General features: G+C 46.7%; 1 protein-coding gene across 6 annotated transcripts in view; it reads right to left on the bottom strand.

Annotated features, from left to right (window-relative positions):
- Positions 1–27,301, bottom strand: part of Caln1 (calneuron 1) — a 474,698-nt gene that overhangs the window by 389,299 nt on the left and 58,098 nt on the right. For 4 of the 6 annotated variants that reach the window (XM_040731664.1, XM_040731663.1, XM_040731662.1 and 1 more), the window contains exon 2: positions 15,262–15,508. The exons of 1 other annotated variant lie outside the window; for it this stretch is intronic. In XM_040731664.1, coding sequence (XP_040587598.1) covers positions 15,262–15,437 — 176 coding nt within the window. In that variant the 5' untranslated portion in view covers positions 15,438–15,508. The remainder of the gene's footprint in view (positions 1–15,261; positions 15,509–27,301) is intronic. One more of the 6 variants, XM_040731665.1, reaches the window with a different exon arrangement.

Here is a 27,301-nt window from a genome sequence, read left to right as displayed (position 1 = left end):
TCAAGAGTACTAGTGCCCAGCACCTACACAGGGTGGCGCACAACTACCACCTGTAACTTATTCCAGGGACCTGGTGTCCTCTGCTCTTCCCCACGGGCACTGCATGCATGCGTGCATGTACATTCACTCAGACACATACACAAAATAAAACAAATGAATACTTCTTTAGGATGAAACAATCTCTTTAAGAAGTTAGAGCATAAGCCAAAGTGAGGAAGTAAAATCAATTAAAAATACTCGCTGGAAAGCCAATGGGTTGACAGGAAGCCGGTCAGAAAGCTATGGATTCATGTTTCTCCCCAAAGACTGTTAATGAACTCGGGTTTATACAAAAGGAAAAGGTGAACAACAGTGTTCTCCCCACAGGCTAAAGCGCTGGGTAATTTCTGCTGATTCTGTTATTGCAGAAGCTAATCCCAGAATCCACTTTAAGAAATGAATTTATTACAGGATTGCTGAAATGCAATGAACTGCACGTAAAGTTCAAAGTTCTAGACTGCTTCAAAGAAAATGCATAACTCAGATATACATATATGTGTGTGTGAATCAGAAGTTCAAAAGTCATGCATATATATATATATATATATATATATATATATATATATATATGATTCAGATTCCCCACCTTCGCCTCCCAAGTACTGGGAGTATAGATATGCATAGCCATGGTTTACACAGTGCCAGAGATGGAGCCCAGGGCTTCCTGCACGCTACTAAACACTCTACCAACTGAGCCCCAGCTCTTCATTCCGTAAGCTTTTATCTGTGTGTATACCTCGAATCACATCAGATGGCAAATATATCTGTATCCCTTCGTTAGTCCTTCCTACGGCTTCCCCCATTGTCTCTCCTCATTTGCAGGAATCATACTTGGAATTGGAGGGGGGACATAGATCTTTGTTTAGTATGTCCAGGTTTAGCTATCCCCAACACACCCCCGGTGATGATTATCTAATACAAACTACAACCCTAGCCCATTATCTGGCTTATTTAGGAGAGAGAAAGGAACAAGATCTCAGGTGTGTCAGTCTGGCCTCCTACTGGATATGCATGACCTTGAACTTATGATCTCCTGGCTACCATCTTCTCGGTACTCAGATGACAGCAGTGCTAGCACTCCAGGCAAACTCCCTACCAAGCCATCCACATCTGCAGTCCTAGTTTCTTTACCTCGGTACAATTACAGAGATACAGAGGGAGCATTATTTTGGAAAATTCTGGAAACTTTAGGAGGTGAAGTCTAATCAAAAAGGGTTTACTGGGGACAAGTCCTTCAATAGTCTATTACTCTCTCTCCCTCTAACCCCTCTCTCTCTTTCTCCCTCCCTCCCTCCCTCCTTCCCCCTTCCTTCATTTCCTGTACACCAAGAGGTAAGCAGCCTCGACCACTGCCTCCTTCCGCCATGATGCTCTGCCTCATCACAAGCCCAGAAGGACTGGAACTTCTGAACGAGCCAAAGGAAACCATTCACAAAATGAATGATTCATCCATGAATCATTCATGAAAAGTAGAAGGGGTGGGGTTAGTTGGGAAGAGGGAGATCGGCCCAGAGGGAGGGGCAAGAGAGGGTAATGGGGTGAATATGATCACATGTATTCGCATGTATCAAAATAGAATGAAACCTGCGGCTGTGTGTAACTAATATATGTTAATTATATACAACAAACAATCAAAACAAGCAAACAAACAAAAAGCACTTAGGGACCATTGAGATGGCCTAGCCTGAGTTCCATTCCCTTAACCAACATGGAGGAAGGAGAGAACTAACCCCAGCCAGCTTTCCTCTGTCTTCATATGTGTGCGGTGGTGCACATGTTTCTTCCCTACAAATAAATAAAGAAATGTAAAAATAGAGACATACATAAATGTTTTTAAAGTTTTTTTTAATTCCTTCCTTAAGTTGATTTTCCCAGGAATTTTGTTACTATGAGGAGAAACTAAGAGAGCTGTTGAGTCTTTGATGTTCATGTTAATGATTTAAAGTAAATTATTCAAGCCGGCGTTGGTGGCGCATGCCTTTAATCCCAGCACTCAGGAGGCAGAGGCAGGCAGATCTCTGTGAGTTCAAGGCTAGTCCGGTCTACAGAGCGAGTTCCAGGACAGCCTCCAAAACAATACAGAGAAACCCTGTCTCGAAAAACAAAACAAAAAGTAAATTATTCAAATAAAGTTGCAATTAATAGTCACATTAGACTCTTTGTATAAACACAGACATTGAGTTATTAGTTAAATGTCTAGAAATGGAAGGCATGAGCTACAGCAGATGCATATTTGACTGTGTGACAATTTGCCACATTGTTACATAAAGCAACAAGAACGTTCCATATCCTTCCTCCTAGTGCAGTTCCAGTAGTCCAAAACGTTTGCTATTCCCCCATTTAAAATAATATCTACTTACGTGTATGAGTGCTTTGCCTGGATGTATGTCTGTGCACCGTGTGTGTGTGTGCCTGGTACCTAGGGAAGCCTGAAGAGGTCACCCAGTTCCTCGGGAATGGATGTACAGACAGTGGTAGGCATAGAGGCCATGAGAGCATACATAGAGGCCACTTGTTCACATCTGAGAAGGGGGATCACAACGCTCAGCACGCCTTCCCCTCTTTCCCTGCGGCATAGTCACTGTTCTGTCCCCGTGAAGAGACATCATGACCAAGGCAACTCTTGAAGAGACAGCATTTGATTGTGAGCTTGCTTGTATTTTCAGAGGGTGAGGGAGCATGGCAGCATGCAGGCAGGCACTAAGCTGCGGGCTACGTGCTGATCCCCAGGCAAAGAGAGAAAGACACAGGCTCTGGGCTTGGCACGGGCTTTCTGAAACGTCAAAGTCCATCCCCAGTGATGCGCTTCCCCCAACAAGGCCACACCATTTAATCCTTTCGGATAGTTCCCTTCCCTGGTGACTACACACTCAAACCTGTGACCCTCATTCAAACCAACTCACCCTTTTCTATTCCATCTCCCCCCCCCCAGCCCATTAGCTGGTGCTGCCCACACCTAGATTTCACCACTCTTCCCAGTTGAACCTTTGTGGAAATGTCCTCACAGATGCACTCAGAGGTGTCTCCCGGGTGGTCCTGAATCCAGTCAAGATGACGATGAAAATAACCATCGCAAACACCGTTCTGGGAATGGTTAGAATGGGACAGTTTGCATAAGGAAAGAAAACTTTGTTCTAAAATGTGTTCCTGGGGCTGAAGAGACGGCTCAGTGGTTAGGAGCACTTGTTGCTCTTACAGAGGACCCAGGTCCAGTTGCCAGCGCCCACGTGGCAACTCACAATCATCTGTCATTCCAACTCCTAGGGGATCCAACACCCTATTCTGGCCTCTGTAGGCACCTGCACTTATACACACACGCACATACACATACACAGCAACATATATATGCAAATAAAATATTTTCATTAATTAAATGAATTAAATTAAACAAAATTTAATAAATTAAATTTAAAAAGTGTTCCTGCCCGTGAGATGAGTGGCGAGAAAACAAACAGCGATGCTGTCACAGCTTTCTTCGACGTCTGTAGTGCCACTTATTATGGAGTGGCTGTGAAACAGCTGGGGGTGGGGGCGCGGAGCAACTGGTCCTGCTGAGCTATCATGTGCACGTTTTAATCCAGTTCCTAGTGCACAATTACAACCTGAGTATGACCAGAGAAAGATGAAAAAACTCTTTTGCCATTGTGATCTGGGAAGCCTTGCAGGCCTGACAAGCAGAGTTTGAACCCCAGAACCCACAGTGGCACACATCTGAAATCACAGAGAGATGAGACACAGAGGTCACAGCATCAGCCCTAGGCTCTAGGACCAAGCAGCCTGAAGTACACAGGACAGCCACAGACATAAGACAGAGAAACGCTGCCTCAATTGAGGTTGAAGGAGAGAACATGGAAGAAGCGGCTTCCACAACATATGACTACCCAATTAGAAAATGTATGCACTCAAAAATCTATGCAAATGTTAATAGCAGTTTTGGTCCTTTTTTCCCTTTTTTAAAAATTGATATTAGAAACAAGCTTCTTTTATATGTCGATCCCAGTTCCCTTTCCCTCCCTTCCTCCCCTGCCCCCCATTGACCCCCATCCCATCCCCTTTCTGCTCCCCAGGGAGACTGAGGCCTTCCATGGGGGATATTCAAAGTCTGTCATATCATTTGGAACAGGGCCTAGACCCTCCCCCCGTGTTTCTAGGTTGAGAGAGTATCCCTCTATGTAGTTTGGGCTCCTAAAGTCCATTCGTGTACTAGGGATAAATACTGATCCACTACCAGAAGCCCCATAGATTAACCAGACCTCCAAACAACAGACTCAGGTGGTCTGGGACAGTCCTATGATGATTTCTCAGCTATCAGTCTGGGGTCCATGAGCTCCCCCTTGTTCAGGTCAACTGTTTCTGTGGGTTTCTCCAGCCTCGTCTTGACCCCTTTGCTCATCACTCCTCCCTCTCTACAACTGGGTTCCAGGAATTCAGTTCAGTGTTTAGCTGTGAGTGTCTGCCTCTGCTTCCATCAGCTGCTGGATGAAGGCTCATGTTTCTCTTTCTGTGACTGGTTACCTCATTCAGGATGGTTTCTTCTAGTTCCATCCATTTGCTTGCAAATTTCAAGATTCTGTTGGTTTTTTTCCCCACTGAGTAGTACTCCATTGTGTAAATATACCACATTTTCTCCATCCATTCTTCAGTTGAGGGGCATCTAGGTGGCTTACAAGTTCTGGCTATTACAAATAGTGCTGCTGTGAACATGGTTTAACAGATGTTCTCGTTGTATGAATGTGCATCTTTTGGGTATATGCCTAAGAGTGGAGTTTTGGTCTTTTTTAATTTTTATCACATTTGTTTACTTACATGTGAGTGTGTGTGTGGGATGTGTGTGTCGTGGTGCACACATGGAGGTAAGTGAACAACTTGCAGGAGTCCTCTCCTTACACCATGTGGGTTCTGGGTATCGAACTGAGGTCTACAAGCTTAGCAACAATCATCTTTACCCATTGAGCTGTCTCACTAGCTTGCAGCTTTGGATCCAATCTCCAAATAACAGAAATCAAGCAAGGTGTCCTTTCCAAGAGTAAATAGCTAATAAGCAAACTGTAATGCACATATAAATTGTAACATAATCCAAAGGCAAAAAGAAATGAAGAGAAAAATTAAAGAGGACATAAACTTGAGTGAGAAGGGAAGGATGGATAAGATCTGAGACGAGTTGGGGCAGGGAGTGAATTTGAACAAAATACACTGTCTAGAATTCTCAAAGAATAGAGAAAGAAGGAAAGAAATGAAGAATCAAACAGTCATGACATGGGCCGAGCAGATGGCTTGGTGAATTAAAGGGCCTGCTGCACCAGCATAAGAACCTGAGTTCTAATACCCAGAACGTAAAAAGCCATGGTGGCCACAACCCAGCACTGCGGGAGGTAGACACCGGGAGCAGCTCCAGGGACAGTGAGAAACTTTGTCTCAGTGGGACAATGGAATAGAGGGAGAGCAACAGAAGACACTGCTGTCTTCCAAGTGTGTACACATGGGCACATGTACTCCCACAAACATGTGTACATGCTCTACACATACTACACTCACATATGAAAACACTAAATTTACACACATACACAAAGACATGACACAAAAGGCATTTGTGGACTACAAATTTTACATGTACACAAGTGAAAGAAACCAACCTAAGGCTCGGTAAGAGCACTTCCTGTTCTTCCAGATGACTTAAGTTAATTCCCAGCACCTATGTTGGGTGGCTCACAACCACCTGTAAGTCCATGGGATTCATCACCCTCTTCTGGCCTCCATGGACACAGCACTCATTAGCACATAATCCTAATTAAAATAAAGACAAGTCTTTAAGAAACCAGTCTGACCCCCTGAATGTAGGTGTCAGTGAGGAGGCCTAGGTAATCTATGGGGCCTTGGGTAGTATTTATCCCTAGCACACAAATAGACTTTGAGTGCCCATGCCACAATATGGGAGGCTCTCTCAGCCGGGACTCTTGGGGTAGGGCCTAGGCCCTGCCCTGGATGAAATGACAGTCACTGGAGATCCACCATGGAGGGCCTCACCCACCCTAGGGATCAAAGTGGAGATTGGGTGGGGTCCTGCGGGACCTGGTGGGGAGGGTGGGGAAGGAAGGGAGGGAGAGGGAGCTGGGATTGACATGTGAAACAAGATTATTTCTAACTTAAATAAAAAATTTCTAATTTAAAGTAAAAAATTTTAAAGCAAAAAAAAAGAAAGAAACCAGTCTGAAAAGACAGCATATTTTAAGTGATGCCGTGGAAAAGACAAAACCATAGACACAAAATCCAGAGACAAAGAGAAAGTTGGAACAGGAGAAGCAGGGGTACTTTTTCAGGACAGGGAACGTATGCTACTGTAACTGTGTGCTCATAACAATATACATTCCTAAAAACTCACAAAATTTTAACCCACCAAGTTTACCTGAATGAGTGCAAATTTGGAAAGTTGTTTAAGGCTAGGAGCATAGAGATAAATGCCTGCAAATCCAGCACTCAGGAGGCAGGGGCAGGAGGATCATTAGTTCAAGTCTATCCTCAGCTACAGAGGCTGAGGGCAGCCTGAGCTACATGAGACACTATCCCAGAGATAATAAGAAATAACAAAGCATTTAAGAGTGCAAACAAATTCTAGACTGGAATGCAAAATGGAACAAATTCATTTGTACTGCAGACGTACAAAATGACCTCATTGAAGAGGACAGGAAGAAATTGCAACTCAAATACCTTTGGAAACGGACCTGCTGTGTAAAGCTAAATGCAGTGAACTCTGGGCATAAGCATCACAGTTGATGAGGTTGCTTCCCATGGGTTGATGACATCATGGTTCTCGTGACATTGTGAATACATTTGGCCTCATTAAGTAAATGGATGATGGATGGTCAGAGCCAAATTTCTCTACATTATAGTTTAGCAAAGGAGGATTCTAGAATGATCCATGTGGTAGTAGATTAGGACACAGCATAGATCAATGTTTAGGTCAGGATAGTTGCATATAGAAGTCTGTGTGGAATATATATATATATATACATGTATGTATACATATATATTTCTCCACCCTGTCAGCTGAGAGGGCCTAGAAGTTACAATTGTCCCATGGCAACAAGCACACCTAACACCCAGATCTTGACTTCTGACACCATTTTTAATCAAAGAAACCAGGACAAATATCTGGAGAGATGGCTCAGTCAGTAGAGTGATTGCTATGAAGCATGAGGACCTGAGTTTGATCACTACAGCCCACATAAGAAGAGCAGGGCGTGATGGTGCAAACTTGTACTCCTCCTTATAGGGAGATGGAGAAAAGGGTACCCCTGGGGTTTGGCAGCCAGCTAGCTCAGCTACCTTGTGACTTCCAAGACAGTGAGATGCCCTGTTTCAAAAAAAAAAAAAAGAAGCATGGTAAGGGCATCTTAGGATGGGCACCTCAGGTTAATCTCTAACATCCGCAGGTGTATGAACGTGTTCACACCGAAGAGCACACAGGAGAGAACACGCACCAGATAAACCAACAAGCCAGGCAAGGAGTGTGCAAGAAGAGGCCGGGATATCTTGCAGTGCCACAAAATTAAACATTACTCTCCAGGGAGATGCTCCCCTTCACACTGATGAAAACAATCCAAAGAGAAGATTCGTCCCCACCAGGCTACAATACATGATTTGCCTTTGCCCATAGATCCTGGCTGCTAAGTCTAGTGTGCCTCTAAGAAGTCAAATGACTATCGTTGGCCCAGCCTAAGAAATCTCTTGATGTGGTGTTGAGGGATATTTGATAGTGCTGTGAATCACTGAGACAGTGTTAATAAAATCAACCTTGGATTGGGCTGAGAAGCAACCAGCTGACCTTCCTTTTGACTGGAGACGCAGCAAGAGCATATCTCTCCATTTGTCCCAACCCGCAAAGACCTCAAGTCCCTAAGTCCCTCCCTACTCCTTCCTGTGTGTCTCTCTATCCATTGTCCAAGGCTCTCTGTACTCTCCACAGCTAATTCTTGTCAACTAGCCCTTGGCTCTGCCCCCTGATCCAAGGCTGATTTTACTGTCACAGTTCCCTGGGGCTTCAGAGTGCGATCAATATCCTGCAACATTGTGGGCTCAGCTTATAACCAAACATCAAATAAAGGGGAGAATTTGAGCCAGGCAGAGTGCTGACTTACTCTCAAGAGACTGAGGCAGAAGGACCAAGAGTTCAAAGTCATCCTTAGCTGTGTGGCCTGGACTACATGGTACCCTGTCTCAGAAAACCATAATAAATAAATAAATAGGAAAACAAGTATCCAATTAAATACTTTCCAAAATATTGTTTTTACGGTCTACTGTTGGGGGTTTGATGAATTGTTTGGGCATCAGAGGAAAACCATCCCTGTGGGACAGGTTTCCTAAAGAAGGGTGGTGGCTATGTCTAAGGCAGGAATCAGACAGTAAAGTGGGGCATACAGGTGTGATTCCAGCTCCCAAATACTGAAGCAGAGGAACTGTAAGCTTGAGGCCAGTCTTGGCTACATAGTGAGACCCTGTCACAAAACAGAGGGAGAGCCAGAGGAGGGGAGGGAGAGAGGAAAGAAGGAAAGCAGGAAGAGGGGAGGGAGGGAAGGGGAAGGAGGAGGGGAGGGAGGACTGACTGGTAGATGCACCTGTGTCGTTTGCTGTTTTCCCATCGTCTCACAGGCACGCACTATTTTTAAATACTGTTTACTCTTAGCTCTATGGTTCCTCAAATATGCAACTGTCCCCATGCCTACTCCTGCGTCTTATTAGTTAATGCCCTATTGTGCCACACATTTGTTTAGTGCTTAGACACAGCACTAGACTACATTGATTTTCTTTGCTATTACCTTAAGTGTTCCACTCTGCGTCTAGAAGACATAATTCACAGGCCTTGCTAGACTTGCCAAAGAAAGCCATGCATTAAAGGCGTCTTGAAAATACATTTGTTTGTTTGTATTTTTTTTCTGAGTCTAACGAAATTCCTTTTGCTTTGTTTTTCTTAAGACTTGGTCTCATGAAGCCCAGGCTGGCCTCAAACTTGAATTTCTGATCCTCCTGCTTCTACCTCCAGTGTATTGGGGTTTCAGGTATTTCACCAAAGGCCAGCTTGCTAAGATTTCTTGGTACATTGAAATCTTTTCCCTACATTGGAACTCTCCAGTTAATCTCAGATCTGGTTAAAAAAATCTTTTTCTCCCCTCTCTCTCTCTGTCTCTCTGTCTCTGTCTCTGTCTCTCTCACACACACACACCACCTCTGGGTGTTAATACCATCAATTTGATAAGACAGTAAAGGAAAATGCCCCCTCCTGCCCAAAAGGAGGGTGACTGGGTTATCATATATTGAGAGAAGACAGTGACCACTGGGTCCCAAATACGGATGTGAACCAAAGCCACACAGGACTGAGATTCTACTAAGCCCTGTTTGGTTAGGAGAATACAGAAACACATTCTGAGCACCGTACCATTCAATGGAATCCACCCAACTCTGAAGTCACATAGCAGCAATACCAGGCTGAAGTAAGACAAGGCATTCAAGAAGACTGTAACAGCCATAGGTCAGGACCGACTGCTGTAAAACCATCATCTTCTAAACACATGGGACCATTGCATGCAGACACTCACAACAGTCATGGTTGCCTGTGTTATACACACACAAGGGCAAGTCAATCAGCTGTGCAGCATAGACAGGGAGGGCTCACAGAGTCTACCCCTAGCTAAGGAGCTTTGGCAGCTGCAAGACGCCAGGGTGGGGTTGGTCCATCTTCTTCCGGGAACGAGGCTCCCGTTAGGATGTTCATGGCCTGTGAAAAGAGGACATGGAATTGGGAAGAGGGTGTTGCGGCGCTATCTGGGAGGAGCCGAATGGGAAGCAGAGGTTGACAATGACCAAGAAACGATCAATACATGTCTGAAAGTCTCAAAGACTGGGTCAAAAGCATGTTAATGCATTGGAACTGGAGAAATGGCTTGACTGTTGAGAGAACTGGCTTCTCTCACAGGGGGCCTAGTTCAGTTCCCAGCACCCATACCTGACCCTTCACAACCACCTGCCACTTCAGCTCAATAAGCTACACGATTTAAAAACAAAAGTAAATCTGGAAGAATAAAAAGTGGACCAGGAGTGCGAGAGAGACTGATGTGCCTGGGTCAGGGAATCCAGGGTGTGGCTGAGGTGGCCATCAGGAGTGCTGTGGGGTTGAGGGCTCCCACCTTGGCTGCACTGTGACTCCGCTGCTCCATCAAGGACGCTGCTCTCTGCCCTGAGAGCTCCCACTTTGAGACCGGCTCCATTACCAAGCAATTTCACGTACTTCCTCTCTCTAGTCCCCTGCCTGTCCGTGTCCCCTGTCCTTAAAAGCCCTGTCCTGCGATGAACTGGTACAGCTGTTCTGGAGAACAATTTTGGCACAAGCTAGCAAGAGAAGATTGTGTGTGTGTGTGTGTGTGTGTGTGTGTGTGTGTGTGTGTGTGTGTATGTGTTTGTCAATGCCAGCATGTGTGCATGCATGTTCCTGTCTCTGGATGCACACATATGTGGGAGTGAGCATGCTCATGTATGCATGTAGAGAACAGACATCAACAACAGATGTCTCTCCACAGGTGTCATCCACCTTGTCTGTATCTTTTTTTTTTAATTTTTAAATTACAACTATTTATCTATTGTGTGTGTGAATTTGTCGTGGCCCTCCTGTGTCATGAACTTGGGCAAGTCATTTCTCTCTTTCTACCATGCGGTGTCCCAGGGATTGAACTCAGGTCATCGGGCTTAGCAGGAAGCCCCTTTACCGACTGAACCGTACTGCCAGCCAGCTTACCTTGTGGTTATTTTTATTATTGCGGCTGCTGCTGTTGTTGTCTCTCACTGGATCCACGGCTCACTAAGGAGCCTGCCCAACGAGCCCCAGGGATCCATTCACCTGTCTGCACAGCTCTAACACCGGGATTGCAAACATGCATCGCCACATCAGCAGGCACAGTAGAAAAGAATGTCACCAGGGACAGGTGGATGTGGCAGCCTGCCAGTAATTCTAACTTTAAGAGACAAAGAGAGAGGATCCCCAGAGCAAAACCAGGTTTAGGAGTGGAGCTGAGTTCGATTAAGAGACCCTGCTTCAAAGGATACGGCAGAAGAGTGATGGGAGATGATTCCTGACACTGGCCTTTGGCCTGCATCAGTATTCAGGGACTGGGGGTATACCTCAGTATGCATGTTTGCCTAGCATGCATAACACCCTGGGTTCCATAGCCACGACTCCATAAGCCAAGCTGACCCTTAACCTAACCCAGGTGTGGCTTATGCAATGATCACTTGCAATCCCAGCGGTTGAGAGGCAGCAGCAAAAGGATCATAAGTTCCAGGTCATCCTTTGGCTACGTAGCATGTAGCAAATCTGAGGCTAGCACAGGCTACACGAGACCTTGCCTCAAAAATGAATTAACGAATTAACTGCTGAGACAGTGCAGTCAGTGAAGAGCCTATTACCTTGCAAGCATGAGGATCAGATTTTGATCCCTAGCACCCACATAAAAAGCCAGGCATGGTAGCATGGATTTGTAATCCCAGTGCTGCAGCGGTGAAGGCAAAGAGATTCCTGAGACTCACTGATCAGTCAGCACAGCCTAACCAGCAGGCTCCAGGCAAGAGAGAGACTCTGTCTCAAAAAACACAAGGGGACAGCTCCTGAGTAATGACACTTGACATTGTCTTCTGGCCTACACACAGAGGAAAGAAGGAAGGAAGGAAGGAAGGAAGGAAGGAAGGAAGGAAGGAAGGAAGGAAGGAAGGAAGGAAGGAAGGAAGGAAGGAAGGAGAGGGAGGATAGGGAGGGAAAGAGGGAGGAGAGGGAGGGAAAGAGGGAGGGGGAGGGGGAGGGGGAGGGAGAGAACTCCAATGTCCAGATCCAGTCCTTCCATTACAATCCAAGGATGAGCCGAGGATGCCCACTGCCTCATCTCACTACTGTCCTGTGTTACACGCCCTCCCCCTTAAAACCAGCTTCCTCAGAGATGTTCCATGTTGCAGCATCCTCATTAGGTCTGATGTGTTCAGCAGCACCGAGCAAACACTTGGGGAGAGAGCAGCATCCAGGGGAGAGAGCAGGACCACAGAAGTGCCTGGGGTCCCATGGGGGAAGGGGAGACACAACGGGTAAAGACGAGGGGGCCTTTCAAGGGGCTAGTTGAGTCAATGACAGCAACCTAGCAACCAAGGCCTGCTTAGCAACGGGGCAAGAAGAAGTTGAGTTCCTTTAGCCTGTTGCTGTGTAGGACCACGAGGCCATGGGGCAGTTTGTGGGACCTGCTTATGGAGAGACTCTCAAAGCTATTCAGAACAGGGTTGGGAGGGGGAAACAGAGAGAGAAAAAAGTGCCCTTTGAATTTCCACTGCTTTGAGAGTCAGCAATTTAATGACTCATACATTCTAGATGCCTGCTTTGTCTACACATTTTCATTTCAAAATACTAAAAACACTTTGTTTGGAAGATTGGTTATTTTTAGCTTATGTATCAATAGTGCTCATCCACTTCTCCCCAGAGAGAACAGCTTCCTTCGGATTGGCCCGCAGCACCACCCTAGAAGTGGGGTTGTTTACTTAGCTGTATTTTGTCAAAACTGCATGGGCATCTATCTCTCTGTCCCATTTTTTTGAGGTGGCCAACTGCACTACAGACCACCCAGGAGTCACTCAAGACCAGTTCTCTGACGGCTTTGTCAACTTGACACACCTAGCCTTGCCTGGGAACAGAATCTCAGTGAGGGGCTTGCTAGATGAAGTTGGCCTGTGGGCATGCTCGTGGGGATTGTCTTAATAATTGCTGTGGGAAGATCCGACCTACCGAGGGCAGCCCCATTCCCTAGGCAGAGGTCCTGACCAATGTGAGAGTGGAGAAATCATGCTTGCATTCATTCTTCTGTGCTCTTAACTGTGGATATACCGTGACTATTTGAAGCATGTTGGTGTGTCAACAAAGATGAACTATAAACCTAGGATGGTGAGCTGAAATAGACCTTTCCCTCTACGTAGTATTTTATCACAGCAACGTAAATGGAAGTAAAATGGCATCCAGAGATCCCCTGGCATGTACAGAAATGGAAGAGCATTCATTCAGCATCCAAATCAAGAAGCCAGGGCCCCACAGGTCAGAACGGCTCGCTCTCTGGGGTCTCATCCTTGCCAATGGCTGCAGCTTAAATCCCAATAGAGCAACTTAGTATGGGCCTGGGAGCTACACAGCTGTAGTCCCAGAGCTCTGGAGAATGAGGCAGAAAGATCATGGGTGTTATGTCAGCCTGGGACACACAGAAAAGAGAGGGCGGGGAGGAAAGAGCTTATCATATTTAAGGTGGGAAAACCCACATTATTTATGGGCTGCACCATCCCAAAGATAGAGGTCCCAGACTAAATAAAAAGAAAAATAGTGAAGTGACTACTACCATTCACCCCACTCTCTTCCTAAGTGTGAGTGCCATGTGACCAGACACCACAAAGTCCTGTCAGTATGCCCCTCCCCCACCATGGTGGCCATAGCTCCTCAAATCACAAGCTGAAATAACCATTTCTCTCCCTGAAATTGTTCTTTGCTGGGTTTTTGTCACCACCGTGGCAAGAGTAACTAAACACCTGGCTGAACTTCTCAAGTAGCCATTGTGAGTCCACACTTAGCCACAAGAATTGCCCTCTGGCCCTGAGTCCTGAGGAGGGCTCACCCTGCATGTCAACATGCCCTTGACCAAGAGTTTCATCAGCTTCTGCCCTTGAGATCTCAAACACTGAGTTGTCTTGAAGAAGGTTCTAGAATCTAGCTACAGTCTTGCAATGTCCTGTGCCTCGGACCTCCATGCTCACATTTCTACAATTCTGGGGAAACATGGAACTGCATCACCAAAAATATTTCCACACACCCCCTATAAGCCTAAGTTCATTCCCTCCACCTGAACACTTTCCACCACTAGCAGGAGCTAGGATGGAGAGAACAAGAGACTCCATGACCAATAGCCTTAGAGAGATAATCTCAGGACAGACCAATTTAAAGAATTTACTATCATCTAACCATTGATGCCAGTATCACACAGATGTAAAATTCCCTTCTACACAAAACCACAGCCTGTGGCTTGGTGACATATAGACCCCACATCCTGAACTGACCACTCCTCTATGCAGGGAGAGAGAGGAAGAGCAGAAAGGAGGAGAGAGACAGAGGAGGGAGTGAAGGGAGGAGGAGGAAGCAGAGTAGGGGGTTTAAAAAGGAGGAGGAGGAGGAGAAATGAAAGGGAAAGAGAAAAATGAGGAGGAGGGGGAGGGAAGGAAGAGGTTTCCATAATTACCCTCGGAGAGACCTGGGTAGGAAGTCAGGGTTCTCCTTTGACCGTGTGACCTCAGGCCAGTGGCTCAGTATTTGATGCCACTTTTGTCTTATAAAAATACACTTGCACAGCTAGGCCTGGAGATGCAGTAGTCCCTAGTAGTCCAACTACTTGGAAGGCTGAAGCAGGGGGATTTCACATTTGAGGACTATTGGGTTTAAGGCAAGGATGAACAACTTAATGAAACCATGTCTCAAATTAAGAATAAAGGAGACTTGGAAGGTAATATAGTGGTAGAGCACCTGCCTAGAATCCCCCAGTGAGGGGTTGAGGTGTGGCTCAGTGGTAGAGCACCTGCCTAGAATCCCCCAGTGAGGGCCTAGGAGTGTGGTTCAGCGGTAGATCACTTGTCTAGAATTCCCCAGTGAGGAACTGGTGGTATGGCTCAGTGGCAGAACAGTTACTCTAAATCCCTGTACATAATAAGGACCTGTATAGCACCAGTCTAATACACTCAAGGTCCTAGGTTCAGTCTCCAGCAAACACACACACACACACACACACACACACACACACACACACACACGATTTGAAAGATCCTCTCTCTCGTGGCAGTATTTTGAGAATTAATTAAAATGACCTATGTAAAGGTTCTGTTTCCATGCTGTCACTTGCTCTGCATTCTGCAAGTTTCATCTGTTTCATAACAACTCACACCCTCTCAAGCCCAGTATTGATAGTGAGTTTGCAACCACACCCTCTTTCCTTGAGCGTGAATCTCAAATGGAGACCATGGAAACCCACCACCTCCAGAATCCATAGAAACTCTCTGTCTCCTGCTGGATCGCTCATCCTTTGGGAAGCCCCCGGCCCACCCCCACCGACTTCTCATAGACTCTCCTCTCTCTCCTGGGCATCACAGCTCTCAGGCCCCACCCCACTCCCCTACCTGGGAGCTGCAAAGCAATCTAGGTCCAGGGGTTTGGGGTTGGGGGGGAAGACTTGCCAGGTGGGGAAGTCAGGGGCTGGGCTTCTCCGTGGCTCCTCTCCCCCTTCGGGGCTCTCTTGGTCCCCCTTTGTCTCATTCTCAGGCTTCCCATCTCCAGGTTGCTCGGGCAGCCGCATCAGGGGTCCAGAGTGATGTGGTCAGAGATTTTGGGGTACATCAGAGGCACTTCAGCGAAGACACTGAGACTCTGCAAGGAGTTGACAGAAACTTACTGCCGGGAAACAGTGCTGAGTGGTTACTTACTCACAGTCGGTTGCCTAAATAATTCACACCTGCCCTTCCATGTTTACACGGGACAATGGTAGATACAACCGTGGCCAAAGAAATATAATTATAGTACTGACAGATGTTTAGTTATTAATAAGGGCTCAATGTCACCAGAGAGTATTACATAACAAATGGATCTGTGCCTCTGGAAGCAACTTTAATCTTTCTAGGTACTTTTCCATTCACACCCTCAGGCTTTGCCTAAGCAATATAAAATGAACAATAGCAGACACCAACTTGCAGAAAAAAAGCCCAGTACTTCACATATAGCACTTGCTTGCACGAAGGGTGGAGCTCAGGAGCAGACACTTGCCCAGCATGTGTGAGACACTGGGTTCCATCCCTACCAGCTTTGCCTTCCTCGGAAGGCTGTAAGTTCAAGGCCAGCTTGAGCTACAGAGTGAGACCCTGTTTCAAAATAAAGGTTAAAAAAAAAGAGTAGTAGTGAGATGACTCAGCAGATAAAGGAGCTGACTCAGCAGACAAAGGAACTGACTCTGCAACTTGAATCCTTAGAATCCGCATCACAGTGGAGGGAAAGAGCTGACTCCACGGAGCTGTCCTTTGACCTCTGCATGCGCTCCAAGGCATGCATGCACCCCCACATACATATCATGCATGCATACACATACATCATGCACAGATACAATAATTTAAAAAAAATAAGCTTTAGATAAAAAGAGATAAAACTAAGTGGTTGGGCTGGAATGACCCAAAGAATGGGACCACAGGGAATCCTTTCAGGGAAGAAGCTTCCCAAGTTTAGATTACTAAACAAGATGTGTGTGGACACACACACACACACCCCCTAGCACTGGTCTTTAGACAGTGTGTTTGTCATGTGCTTCACCACTGATAATTGCTTGAGAAACCCCACTCAAGCAGGAATGGTTTGTTTTGGCTCACAGCTTCAGGGCATCAGTACATGATGCTTGTTTGCTGCTTCCGGTCCTGTTATATCATGGCAGGTGGTGACGGAGCAAACCTGCTCACCCCAGGGTGGACAGGAAGTAGAGAGGGAAGCAGGAAGTGGCCAGGGATATGGTGTGTCCTTCAAAAACCAACCCCTAGTGATATATTTCTTCAGCTAACCGCCACCCGGTCACTGGGTTAGTGCATTCAGAAAATCAAAGCCTTCAGAAATTGATCATCTCCAAAAACATATCACACCTCTGAACACTGCTACACTAGGAACCAAGCCTTCAACATGTGAGCTTTTGGAGAGAAATTTCACAGCCAAACAGTAACACTGTTTTATACAACAATTTCCTCTGGGCTGAAAGTCCATTCCTGGAGAGAAGCTCCTGAAGACTCAGGAAGTAAACAACCCACAAGTCTCAAGAAGTCTCTGAAACTTAGCAGGTTCACAAGCCATTCGGTCTTAGCTAGCTTTAACTCTGATCTCACACAGTCTACGGTCACCCAAGAAGGAAATTTCAATTGAGGGATTGCTCAGATGAGGTTGGCCTGTGAGCGTGTTTGTAGGAGATCATCCCAATAGTTAATCAATTTAAGAAGGACCAAACCCACCTTGGACAGCACCATTCCCTGGACTGGTGGTCCTGAGCTATGAAAGCTATGAAACCACGGCAACCAGCAAACAGCACTCCTCCTTGGTTTCTGTTTCTTTTTCCTGCTCATTCAATATTGAGCTGTTATCACAGCTTTGCCCCTTTAAGCTTTGGTAAGTGTGTTTCATCACAAAAACAGAAAGGAAGCATCTCCCTCTCCCTCCCCAAATTATTAAAGCAGTTAGAACCGCTGAGAAGAGGAGGCTGGCTAACATGTTGAGCGGCCTGCAAGTTATGCAGTGAGCGGTCATGAGCGTCACCCATGCTGGGCTGGCTTTCCCTGATGCAACTGTCTTTGAGTCACCCATACTCCTGTCATTTTCACCGGTTCACCGAGTTGGACTTTGGGAGTTTGGTTACTTTGGCCTGTCATCATTTCCCTATCTGGAGTGAACAGACCTTTGTACATGTCTCCCTAGGAACAGCATTCCATCACAGGCCCACACAACAACACTAAATCTCAGGCACACAGTCACAATACACATCAGCATGACTCTTCAGACACACACATGCAAGTGACGGATTCCAGACGCCCACATGTGTCCACACACGACACACCCAGAGAATAGTGCTTTTGTTCACACACACTTGTACAACACTACTAGTCCTTGGGGAGGAACCCAAGACCGAGTCATGTCCCACACTCACATCCGTGTCCCCTCAGACCTGAGTTCGGCCTCTGACTTTCACATACCAGGCACTCCAATGCCCCCCACGCTGCACCCCCACAGCTGATGCCACCGTACACGCTGTGACCCCCGGCCCCGCGGTGCCACACTACTCTCTCGCTCGCCCCTGTGACTCACTGATTCACATGCGCTGACACCCACTCCCCACGCACGAGGCATACATCTAGACTCTCTCAGTCGCCTCGAGTCATCTCGTGAAGTTCAACAGGAAAAACAAAATTTCCATGTGCTGACAGTAGACATTTTTTAAAAAGTGACATTTTATTTTCAAATACGGTTTTAGTTGCCAAGGGAGAGCTAGCACCATGAGAGCTGTGAGTGGTGGGAAAGACAGAGTTCCAAAGATTTCCAGTTGGCTCCCTTAGGCAAAATCCTTCCCTGTCAGGCTGCTCCAGGCAGGGTGGCCACCGGGAGAGCGCTCTTAATGGTATTGGAGCAGCAGACCTGGCCATAAAATAGCTCAGAGCTCTCTTGCAAGGCTATCCAAGCTCACGGGCATCAGGCTTGAGAGCTCCATCCACTTAATGACTTGGAGCTTGCCCACGTTTCCTCAGGAACATGGCGTCAGAAGAGGCAGTTTCACAGACGGAACAATTGCTCCTTTAGCTCAGGTAGCCAACGGTGGCCAAGCCAGGAAGCCCAAGACAAAGCAAACCCCCCATACCACCACAGTTGCCCTCTTGCTGCCCGCTCCAAGAACAGCATCGGTGAGATGGCTCAGCCAGTAAGTACAGCGTTTGCCATACAAGCATGAAGACCTGGGTTCGATACCCAGGACCCAAACTTAAAAGGCTGGACAGGGGCTGGAGAGATGACTTAGCAGTTAAGAGCACAGGCTGCTCATCCAGAGGATCTGAGTTCAATTCCCAGCACCCACATTGTAGATAACAACTACATGTAACTCCAGTTCAAAGGGATCACCACCCTCTTCTGACCTCCGTAGGCACCAAAGGCAATGTGTGCACACAGTGCACCAACATACAAACAGGCAAAACAACCCATACATGTACAACTAAAAAAAAAGTTTAGGATGGGCATGGTGACATACAGTGGTAACCCAATGCTGGGGTAATAGAAATGGGAGGATCCCTGGGGTTCACTGACCAGCTAGTCTAGCCTACTTGGTGAGGTTCAGGCTTAGTGAGAGATTCTGTCTCAAAGAACACGATCAGCTCAATGAGATGGCTCAGAGAGTAGAGAAGCTTGTGTATAGTCCTGACAACCTGAGTTCAATCCCTGAGTCTCTCAAGGTGGCAGAGAGAACAATTCCCAAGGGCTGTCTTTTGACCTCCCTCTCTCTCTCTCTCTGTCTCTCTCTCTGTCTCTCTCTCTGTCTCTCTCTCTGTCTCTCTCTCTGTCTCTCTCTCTGTCACACACACACACACATCAATACACACATGTGCACAGGATATATGCACACACAGAGAAAAAATAAATTAATTAATTAAAAAACACACAAGGTGGGTCAAGCATGACCCACCACTCAGGAGGCAGAGAGAGTGGATCTCTGTGAGTTCAAGGCCAGCCTGATCTACAGAGCGAGTTCCAGGACAATCAAAGATATATATTAGAGATACCCTGTTTCAAAAACAAAACAAACAAACAAAAATACACAGGGTGGATAGAACCTAAGGAATGCCCCCAGGGTTATTCTCTGACTGCCATATCTGCATATATATGCATGTACCTGCTCAGTGTTTCCTTCTTTCTTGTTGCTTCATTAAAATACCCTGACAAAATAACTTGTAGGAGAAAGGGTTTATTTTGGCTTACAGTTCCAGAGGGACACAGTCCATAGTGGTGGGGAAGGAATCGGGACAGGAGCACTGTGAGTTTGAATGTAGTTGCCCCATAAGCTCATAAGGAGTGGCACTCTTAGGAGGTGTGGCTTTGGGAGTAGGCATGGTCTCATTGGAGGAAGTGTGTCACTGTGGAGGCGGGCTTTGAGGTCTCATATGTGCTCAAGCCACGCCCAGTGTCTCAGTTCACTTCCTGTTGTCTGCTGATCAAGATATAGGAACTCTCAGCTCCATCTCCAGCACCATGTCTGCCTGCACCATGTCCCACCATGACGATAATGGACTAAACCTCCGAAACTGTAAGCCACACCAATTAAATGATTTTCTTTTATAAGAATTTCCGTGGTCATGGTGTCTCTTCACAGCAATAGAAGAAACCCTGACTGAGACAAGCAGGAATCTGACTGGTCACACTGCAACCATACTCACTGGGATTAAAACTCTGTGGCAGCATGCCCATCTTGACAATACCTCTAAAGTTTATGAGCCTTTGAACATCTTATGGAGCAACAGAACCAGTTCTCTGAGAACGGTGTGCACAACATTGAGGGTAATGAAGATGGAACACTAATTGTCTGACTTCAGCCATGTGCTTTCAGGAATAAAAACTGGTTCTTTACTTAGGAAAAGAAAAAGAAGCCATACTCAGGAAGCAGAGAGAAGGAAATGGAATCAGGTTATCAAACCCCCAATTCCACCCCCAATGAGGAGCCTCTTTCCAAAGGCTCTGCCTCCTAAAGGTTCTGCTTCCTTCCAGATAGTGGCCCCAGTTAGGGACCAAGCATTCAAACACAGGAGCCTGTGCATTGCATTTCTCATTCAAAGCACAACAGAGAGAGACAGAGATAGACAGACACAGAGACAGAGAGACTGGGAAAAACCGAGATACCCTTCATAGTCCAGGATTGACCACCCATGAGTACCAAGTGTAACACCCAGCAGGGGCTTCTGGGAAGAATGGAAGATTGACCTTCAATGCCCTCTCCCATCTAACTAGCTGCTTCTTCTGAGTCCTGAGGAGCCTTGTGGGCTACAGTTGATTCCACAGGAAAATGGTTCTGTCCTTTCCCCCAAATGACCAGTGATCTCGTTTCCTGATGAGACGATTCACTCGAGGATTTATCCTGGAAGTCCATCTGTAAACTTCCTGTATCACCTTCTGGAAGAGAAGCAGGTGTTTGTGCCCAAATCTTGAAGATTGAGTTCTGCGATAATGGTGTGGTGCCCATTATCATCCTTTGTAGCTTCTTGCTCCAAGAAGTTTTCTGCCCACTTGCTGGAGCACCTAAAACATCCCTGGATGCATTAGCCAGCCTTGCAGGATGAGTGGGTGTTGTTCTAAACCACACACATCCCCCAAATGGCATTATATTGGGTCTGCCCCTCAGATACTTCATCAGTTCCATCGCTTGTGGGTGTGTGTATGTCTGTGTGCCTGCATGCGTGGGTGCGTGTATGTGTGTGTGTGCCTGCATGTGTGTGTATGTACATATGTGCATGTGTTCTTGGAGGCTAGTGGAGAATATTGGGGGTCTTTCTCAATCACTCTCTGCCTTATTTTTTTCTGTTAAGTTTTTAAAATTATACACACACATACACACACAAACATACACACGCATATGTATTCCGGGGATTAAACTCAGGTCGTTACACTTGCCAGCGGTCACCTTTATCTACTGAACCATCTTGCTGACCCTCCACCTTATATTTTGAGGCAGGTATGTCACTGAAACTAGAGTCACCAACTATGTTATAAGTTGGCTGACCAACAAGCCCCAGGGGTTATCCTGTCCCCATCTCCCTAGGCTCACCAGGATTAGACTCACACCACAGCACCCAGATTTTTAGATGGGTTCCGAACTCTAGCCTGCACCTCAAGAATAAGCTCCTTCTGTCAGTGAGGATCCTTGAGAGTCTAATTCATACTAGAGTGCAATACACTGATGAGCTCCTTATTACACAACAGGGCACGCATGTTTTGTTGACGCCCATGGGAAGGAGGCCTTCCTCTTTCTGAACGGAGACAGAGAAGTGGATGAGGGGTAGATGGGGTGGGGAATGGGAGGAGATGAGGAAGAGGAAACTGTGATTGGTATGTAAAATAAATGAAAAAACTTAATTAATGAGAAAACAGGGCATGTTGACCCCAGTGCCTCCAAGGACAGTGGGATAATATAAAGGAGCCAGTCGGCCCCATGTCAAAGGAAGGGGTAACAGGAAACTGTCTCAAACGGGAAACCACAGCTCGTTGCCTACTGATTGTGGCTGGGAAGGAAGCAAGCCCAGCAATGTGATGTCTACAGAGAAACTTAAAACCCAGACTCCCAGACTTGTCAAAACAACAGACAGCTAGCTGCATTAGGTCCTGCCAGTAAAGACCTTCAAGTTTTAAGAGGCTTTATGAGAAAACAAGAGCAAACCCAGGCGGAGCAGCATACACCGGTGATTGCAGCTCTTGGGAGGTGGAGGCAGGAGGATGAGGAATTCTAGGTCATCCTCAGCTATTAATAAGTTTGAGAATAGCCTGGGTTACATGAGACTCTGTCTGGAATAACTGATAGATAGATGAATAGAAGATGATAGATGGATAGATGATAGATAGATAGATACATAGATACATAGATAGGTACGTAGATAGATACATAGATAGATACATAGATACATAGATAGGTACGTAGATACATACATACATACATATGTAGACAGATACGTAAATACATAGGTAGCTACATAGATAGATGTGTAGTTACATACATAGATATTATGTCTTAGTTAGGGTTTCTATTGCTGTGAAGAGACATCATGACCACAGCAACTTTTTTTATGCAAAAGCAAAGAGTCTTTTATTAAAGTTATTTAACGAGCTAAACCCATTAGCTCGGGCCCTTTACCCTGCCACCATAGTGGCTGGAGAAAGACCCCAAGCAACTTTGAGGCAGGGATCTTAAAGGGCAGAGTAAGGGGAGTTCCTAGGGGTGTGAAACAGTCTCAGGATTGGTGTGCTTCTAAGTTTGGATGACCTGCCCTGTGTTGATTGGTCAACTTGTTTTTATGGCCCATAGGCCCTCCCAGGGTGGTTCACAGCAAATTTTATAAAGGGAAACATCTAGTGGGATGGCTTACAGTTAAAAGGTTTCATCCATTATCATTGTGGCAGGACATGGCAGCATTCAGGAAGACATGGGACTGGAGCTGAAAGTCCTGCCTCTTGATCATCAGGCAACAGGAAGTGAACTGAGACTCTGGGCGTGGCTTCAGCATATAGGAGATGTCAAAGCCCGCCTTCACAGTGACACACTTCCTCCAACAAGACCACACCTACTCCAACAATAGTGCCACTCCATTTGGGGGCCATTTTATTTCAAACCATCACATGAAAGAAAAAAAAGGAAGGAAGAGAGAGAGAAGAAAGATGTTAGCGAAATTAGAAAGATGATTGGTTGAAAGATGACAGATGATTATGAACAGATGTAGATGAATGAATGGTAGATGATAATAGGTAAATAGATATTAGATGATTGTCAGATATAAAACGGATATAGTTGGATGATAGATAGATAGATAGATAGATAGATAGATAGATAGATGATAGATAGACATAGACAGACAGACTGATGCTAAATAGATCATTTGAATAAGTGAGTACATTACTAACTAAATATTTCTGTCTACATAGGTTGCTTCTACTGAAGTTGACCACTCAGCCCCTCCTTACAAACTGGTGATGTGTCAATCCCTGAACTACTGGTACACAGCCAGCTCCTGCTGGGCTGGCATAGGGTTACCCAGCACCAGAATGCCTGGCAGGGCAGGGCAGCAGGAATAAGATGTCCTTAGTCAAAACACACTTTGGGTGCCAACCAGTTCTGCCGTCAGAAGGAGGGCTAGCTTCCTGGGGTTTTCCAGGACTCATAGGCTCCTCCCCCCAGGAAAGTAGGGGACAAGTCGAGACTAGCTGGAGGGCTCCCAGCTGGGGCCTAGCTAAGCAGGGGTGATAGACATTTTTGTTTCCTTCCTCTCCCCTCTCCACCCTTCTCCCCTCCCGCCTCCTTCTCACCCACCCTGCCCTGCAACACACTATGTAGTTCAGGTTGGTCTTGAAGGCTCCTGCTTCTGCCTCCCCAGAACGGGGATCACAGGCTGGTGTCACCATAGCCCGCTTCCCCACTCCCCCTTGACTTCCCAAACAACACGAAAATGAAGCTAGGAAAAGCACCCTGAGCTTGTCTGGCCCAACCTGAGTCAGGGCATCAAGAACAAATGAGAACCTAAAACAAAAGTGACCGGGAAATCCATTTTGAGCCTGCAGCTGCCATCCCCACGCTCACCCAGCCGGCAACCTTGGTTACCAGCCAGCTCTCTCACCCGCTCTGGCTCCTAAGTGACTAGTTAATCAGGCATTGTGCGTTTGAATGTATTCATTATATTTTAATATGATTATGTCCGATCCAGTAGACTGAAACAGATTCATCCAGATGTGTAATTAGTCTCTAAATGCCTATTATTCTTGGTGTCAACTTGGCAGGGACTTTGAGAACGGAGAGGCCATTCACACGCCTTGTTCATCAGTCATGTTCTGGGTGGGGCGGCTCATGCATGCTCTGGGTGGGGCTCATGCATGCATCGGACGTCTGGGTCATCTATGCAGCGCTGGAATCCACAGGCACATACATAGTGACTCCCGGGTTCCCTGCCACTGATTCCCTGCTCCTGGCCTTTGAGATGGAGCTTTGGGAGGTGGCGGTGACTGGCACCCTCTGGGGCTCTGGAGAATGGTGTAGCCTCTACACTCCATGGTGCCCACAGGATCGTTAGCCATACAGTCACCCTGAGCCGGTATCTTTCCCAGCCTGTCTCCCAGCTTGCACAACAACCCTCCTCAAGTCACAAGATCCTTCTGTGAGGACAGCATCTTCAAGTCAGTCCTGCTGGATGTCCCCAAGTTGTCACTATGCCTTTTTTCCCCTCCAATTTTTAAATTATATTTATTTATCTGTGTGCCTGGGATGAGTGGAGCACGTGCCACCGCGGGCATGTGGCAGCCAGAGGACAATTTGTGAGCATTGGCTATTTCCTTCCACCCTGTGGTCCTGGGGATTGAACTCGGGTCACCAGCCTTTACTGGTAAAGGCTGGCATCTTACCCACTGAGCCATCTTGTCCACGAGACCATCATGGAGGAGGTGGAGAAAGACTGTAAGAGCTAGAAGTCCTGGAGGACTGGACGGAAACAATGTCCTCTGGACACGACAGGACTGCCCCACACAGGAGTTCGCAGAGGCTGCCTGCACAAGACCTCAGATAGATCAAGCCAGTGAGAGGCCCTGTCTGCAGAACAAGGAGCAACGGTGCTGAGACAGCTGAGCAGGCAAAGGCGGATGCCTCCAGCCTCACAACCTGAGTTTGATTCCTCAGACCCACTTGATAGAAGGAGAGAACCAACTACTGCAAATTGTCCCCTGACCTCCACGTTCACACTGTGGCACATGCATGTCCCTCTGTGTGCAAGAAATAAATAAAACTGCAATTAAAGAGACAGATGTTTAAGGTAAAGTGATTGAAGAAACACCCGATGCCAGTTTCTGGCCTGTACACACTCATGTAAATGCGTGCGTGCATACCTTCACAAACTTGTACATGAACCTGTCACACACACACACACACACACACACACACACACACACACACACACACACACACACACGTGCAGAAAGGGCCCTGCAGGACCGGTGAACTGCCTCTGAGTAGTTAGATCAAATTCACCGGGTTTTTTGGCTCTGTGGTGGTGCTCAGTGATGCTCTGCACTGACCCCTGGTGTTCACGGCTCACACTGCAGCACACTGTGCAGACTCATCACTACCTGGGATCTGTCCTGTGCCCTAGGGTACCGTTCAGCTTTCTGCTTTCATCTTACTGTCTGCAGAGCCTTCCTTTTACTAAAGCATAATACAGAACACAGTCTGTACCTTATTAAAAAAGCCTGTCATGATTTGTCATCCCCTGCCTGCCACCCCAGCAGCTTCTGATACCATCCACTGTTCACACTGTATGACCCCTGAATAGCTTCAACCAGCTCAGGAATACCTCAGCATCCATAGGTTGCATGCTTCTACTGGGATATTTGTGCCCAAGCCGCGCACATCACCTGCCCCGCAGATCACAGCCCAGGCAAAATCCAACTCTCCCATCTCCCAGGTCTCAACTGAGCACACACCCAGCCTCTCTCAGCTCCCAGGACTCCCAGTCTGGTCCACTTTGTTATTTCCCACTAAGTACATACTTAGGCTCTCCCACCCCCCAGGCCTTGGCTCGGGGCACGCATGGCCTCCCTGGTCTGCCAGACCTCAGTCAAGGGCACACTAGCCCTCCAGCACACCTGTCACCTCCTGTCTCCCAGGCTTCAGCTTGGCACATACCTGGCCTCTCTCACCTCTCAGGCATCAGTGTCACCTCCTCTTAGAGGCAATTTCTGGTCCCCGAGTTCCAGGGTAACCGCACACAACTTCCACACACTCTTCCCTCCCCTCAGAGCATTTATCACGATCTAAAACGACCGTATCCGTTCATCTCAATATCACTTTCTAAGTCTTGAAATATCATAGTAGCTCATATTTTATCAACTCCCTACAAATATCAGCCATAAATTCTGCACAGCAGATAAAAGACAATGTTCCCAAAGCTGAGGAGTTATGGCCAGAAGGGGGAAGAAATGGATGGAGGTGATGTGTGCAAAAGAGGGAGGCATCTGTTCAGGGGCTTCCTGGTCCATGGCTCTTGGCCAAGGGCAGTGGGAATTCTGGGCTTGGACAATTGAAATTCAGAGCTGGGGCTGCAAGTTGCCCAGTAGTTAAAAGCACACGTTGTTTCTGCAGAGGAACCAGCTCACAGAATGCAGGGTTCACAGCCAATTGTAACTCCAGATCTAAGGGATCCAAAATGATGATAGTCCCCCCACCACACCCACACCCCACAGTATATGCGTGTCTGTGTGTATGTTCACATGTATATAGGCACACACATGTGTGTGCATGTGCATACTGAGGCCCATGGTTAACACTCACTGTCACGCTCATTTCCGTTTCACGTTATTTGATTATTGACATATTTATTCTATTCTTTAAGCATTTATTTCTTGTGTGTGAAAGAGAAAGCATGTGCATGCGTGTGCTTGGCTCATGTGTGAAGGTCAGAGGACAACTTGATGGAGTCACTCCTCTCCTTCCACCATGTGAGTCCTGGGGATCGAAATCAAGACATCAAGGTTGGCAGCAATCACTTTTATCCACTGAGCCATCTTCCTAGCCCTAGTCTTATTTACTGAGACAGGGTCTCCCACTTGAACCTGTGATGGATAATGTTATGCTTTAAGTTTAAATCACTATGCTTAAGAGATCTATAGTACGGGGGCTGGAGGGATAGCTCAGCAGTTTAGAGCAGTTTGAGCAGTTAAGAGCACTGACTGCTCTTCCAGAGGACCCGGGCTCAATTCCCAGCACCCACATGGCAGCTCACAGCTGTCTGTAACTCCAGGATCCAGCTCCCTCACACAGACATACATGCAGGCAAAACACCAACAAAATAAATAAATAAAGTTTAAGAAAAAAATTAAAGAGGTCTATAAAACAAAAATGCCTCTAACCTATAAGCCCCCACT

The sequence above is a fragment of the Mesocricetus auratus genome, unplaced genomic scaffold, assembly GCF_017639785.1.
Source record: "Mesocricetus auratus isolate SY011 unplaced genomic scaffold, BCM_Maur_2.0 Super-Scaffold_100025, whole genome shotgun sequence".
NCBI classification, from domain to species: domain Eukaryota; kingdom Metazoa; phylum Chordata; class Mammalia; order Rodentia; family Cricetidae; genus Mesocricetus; species Mesocricetus auratus.
This window is presented reverse-complemented; position numbering and strand designations above follow the sequence as displayed.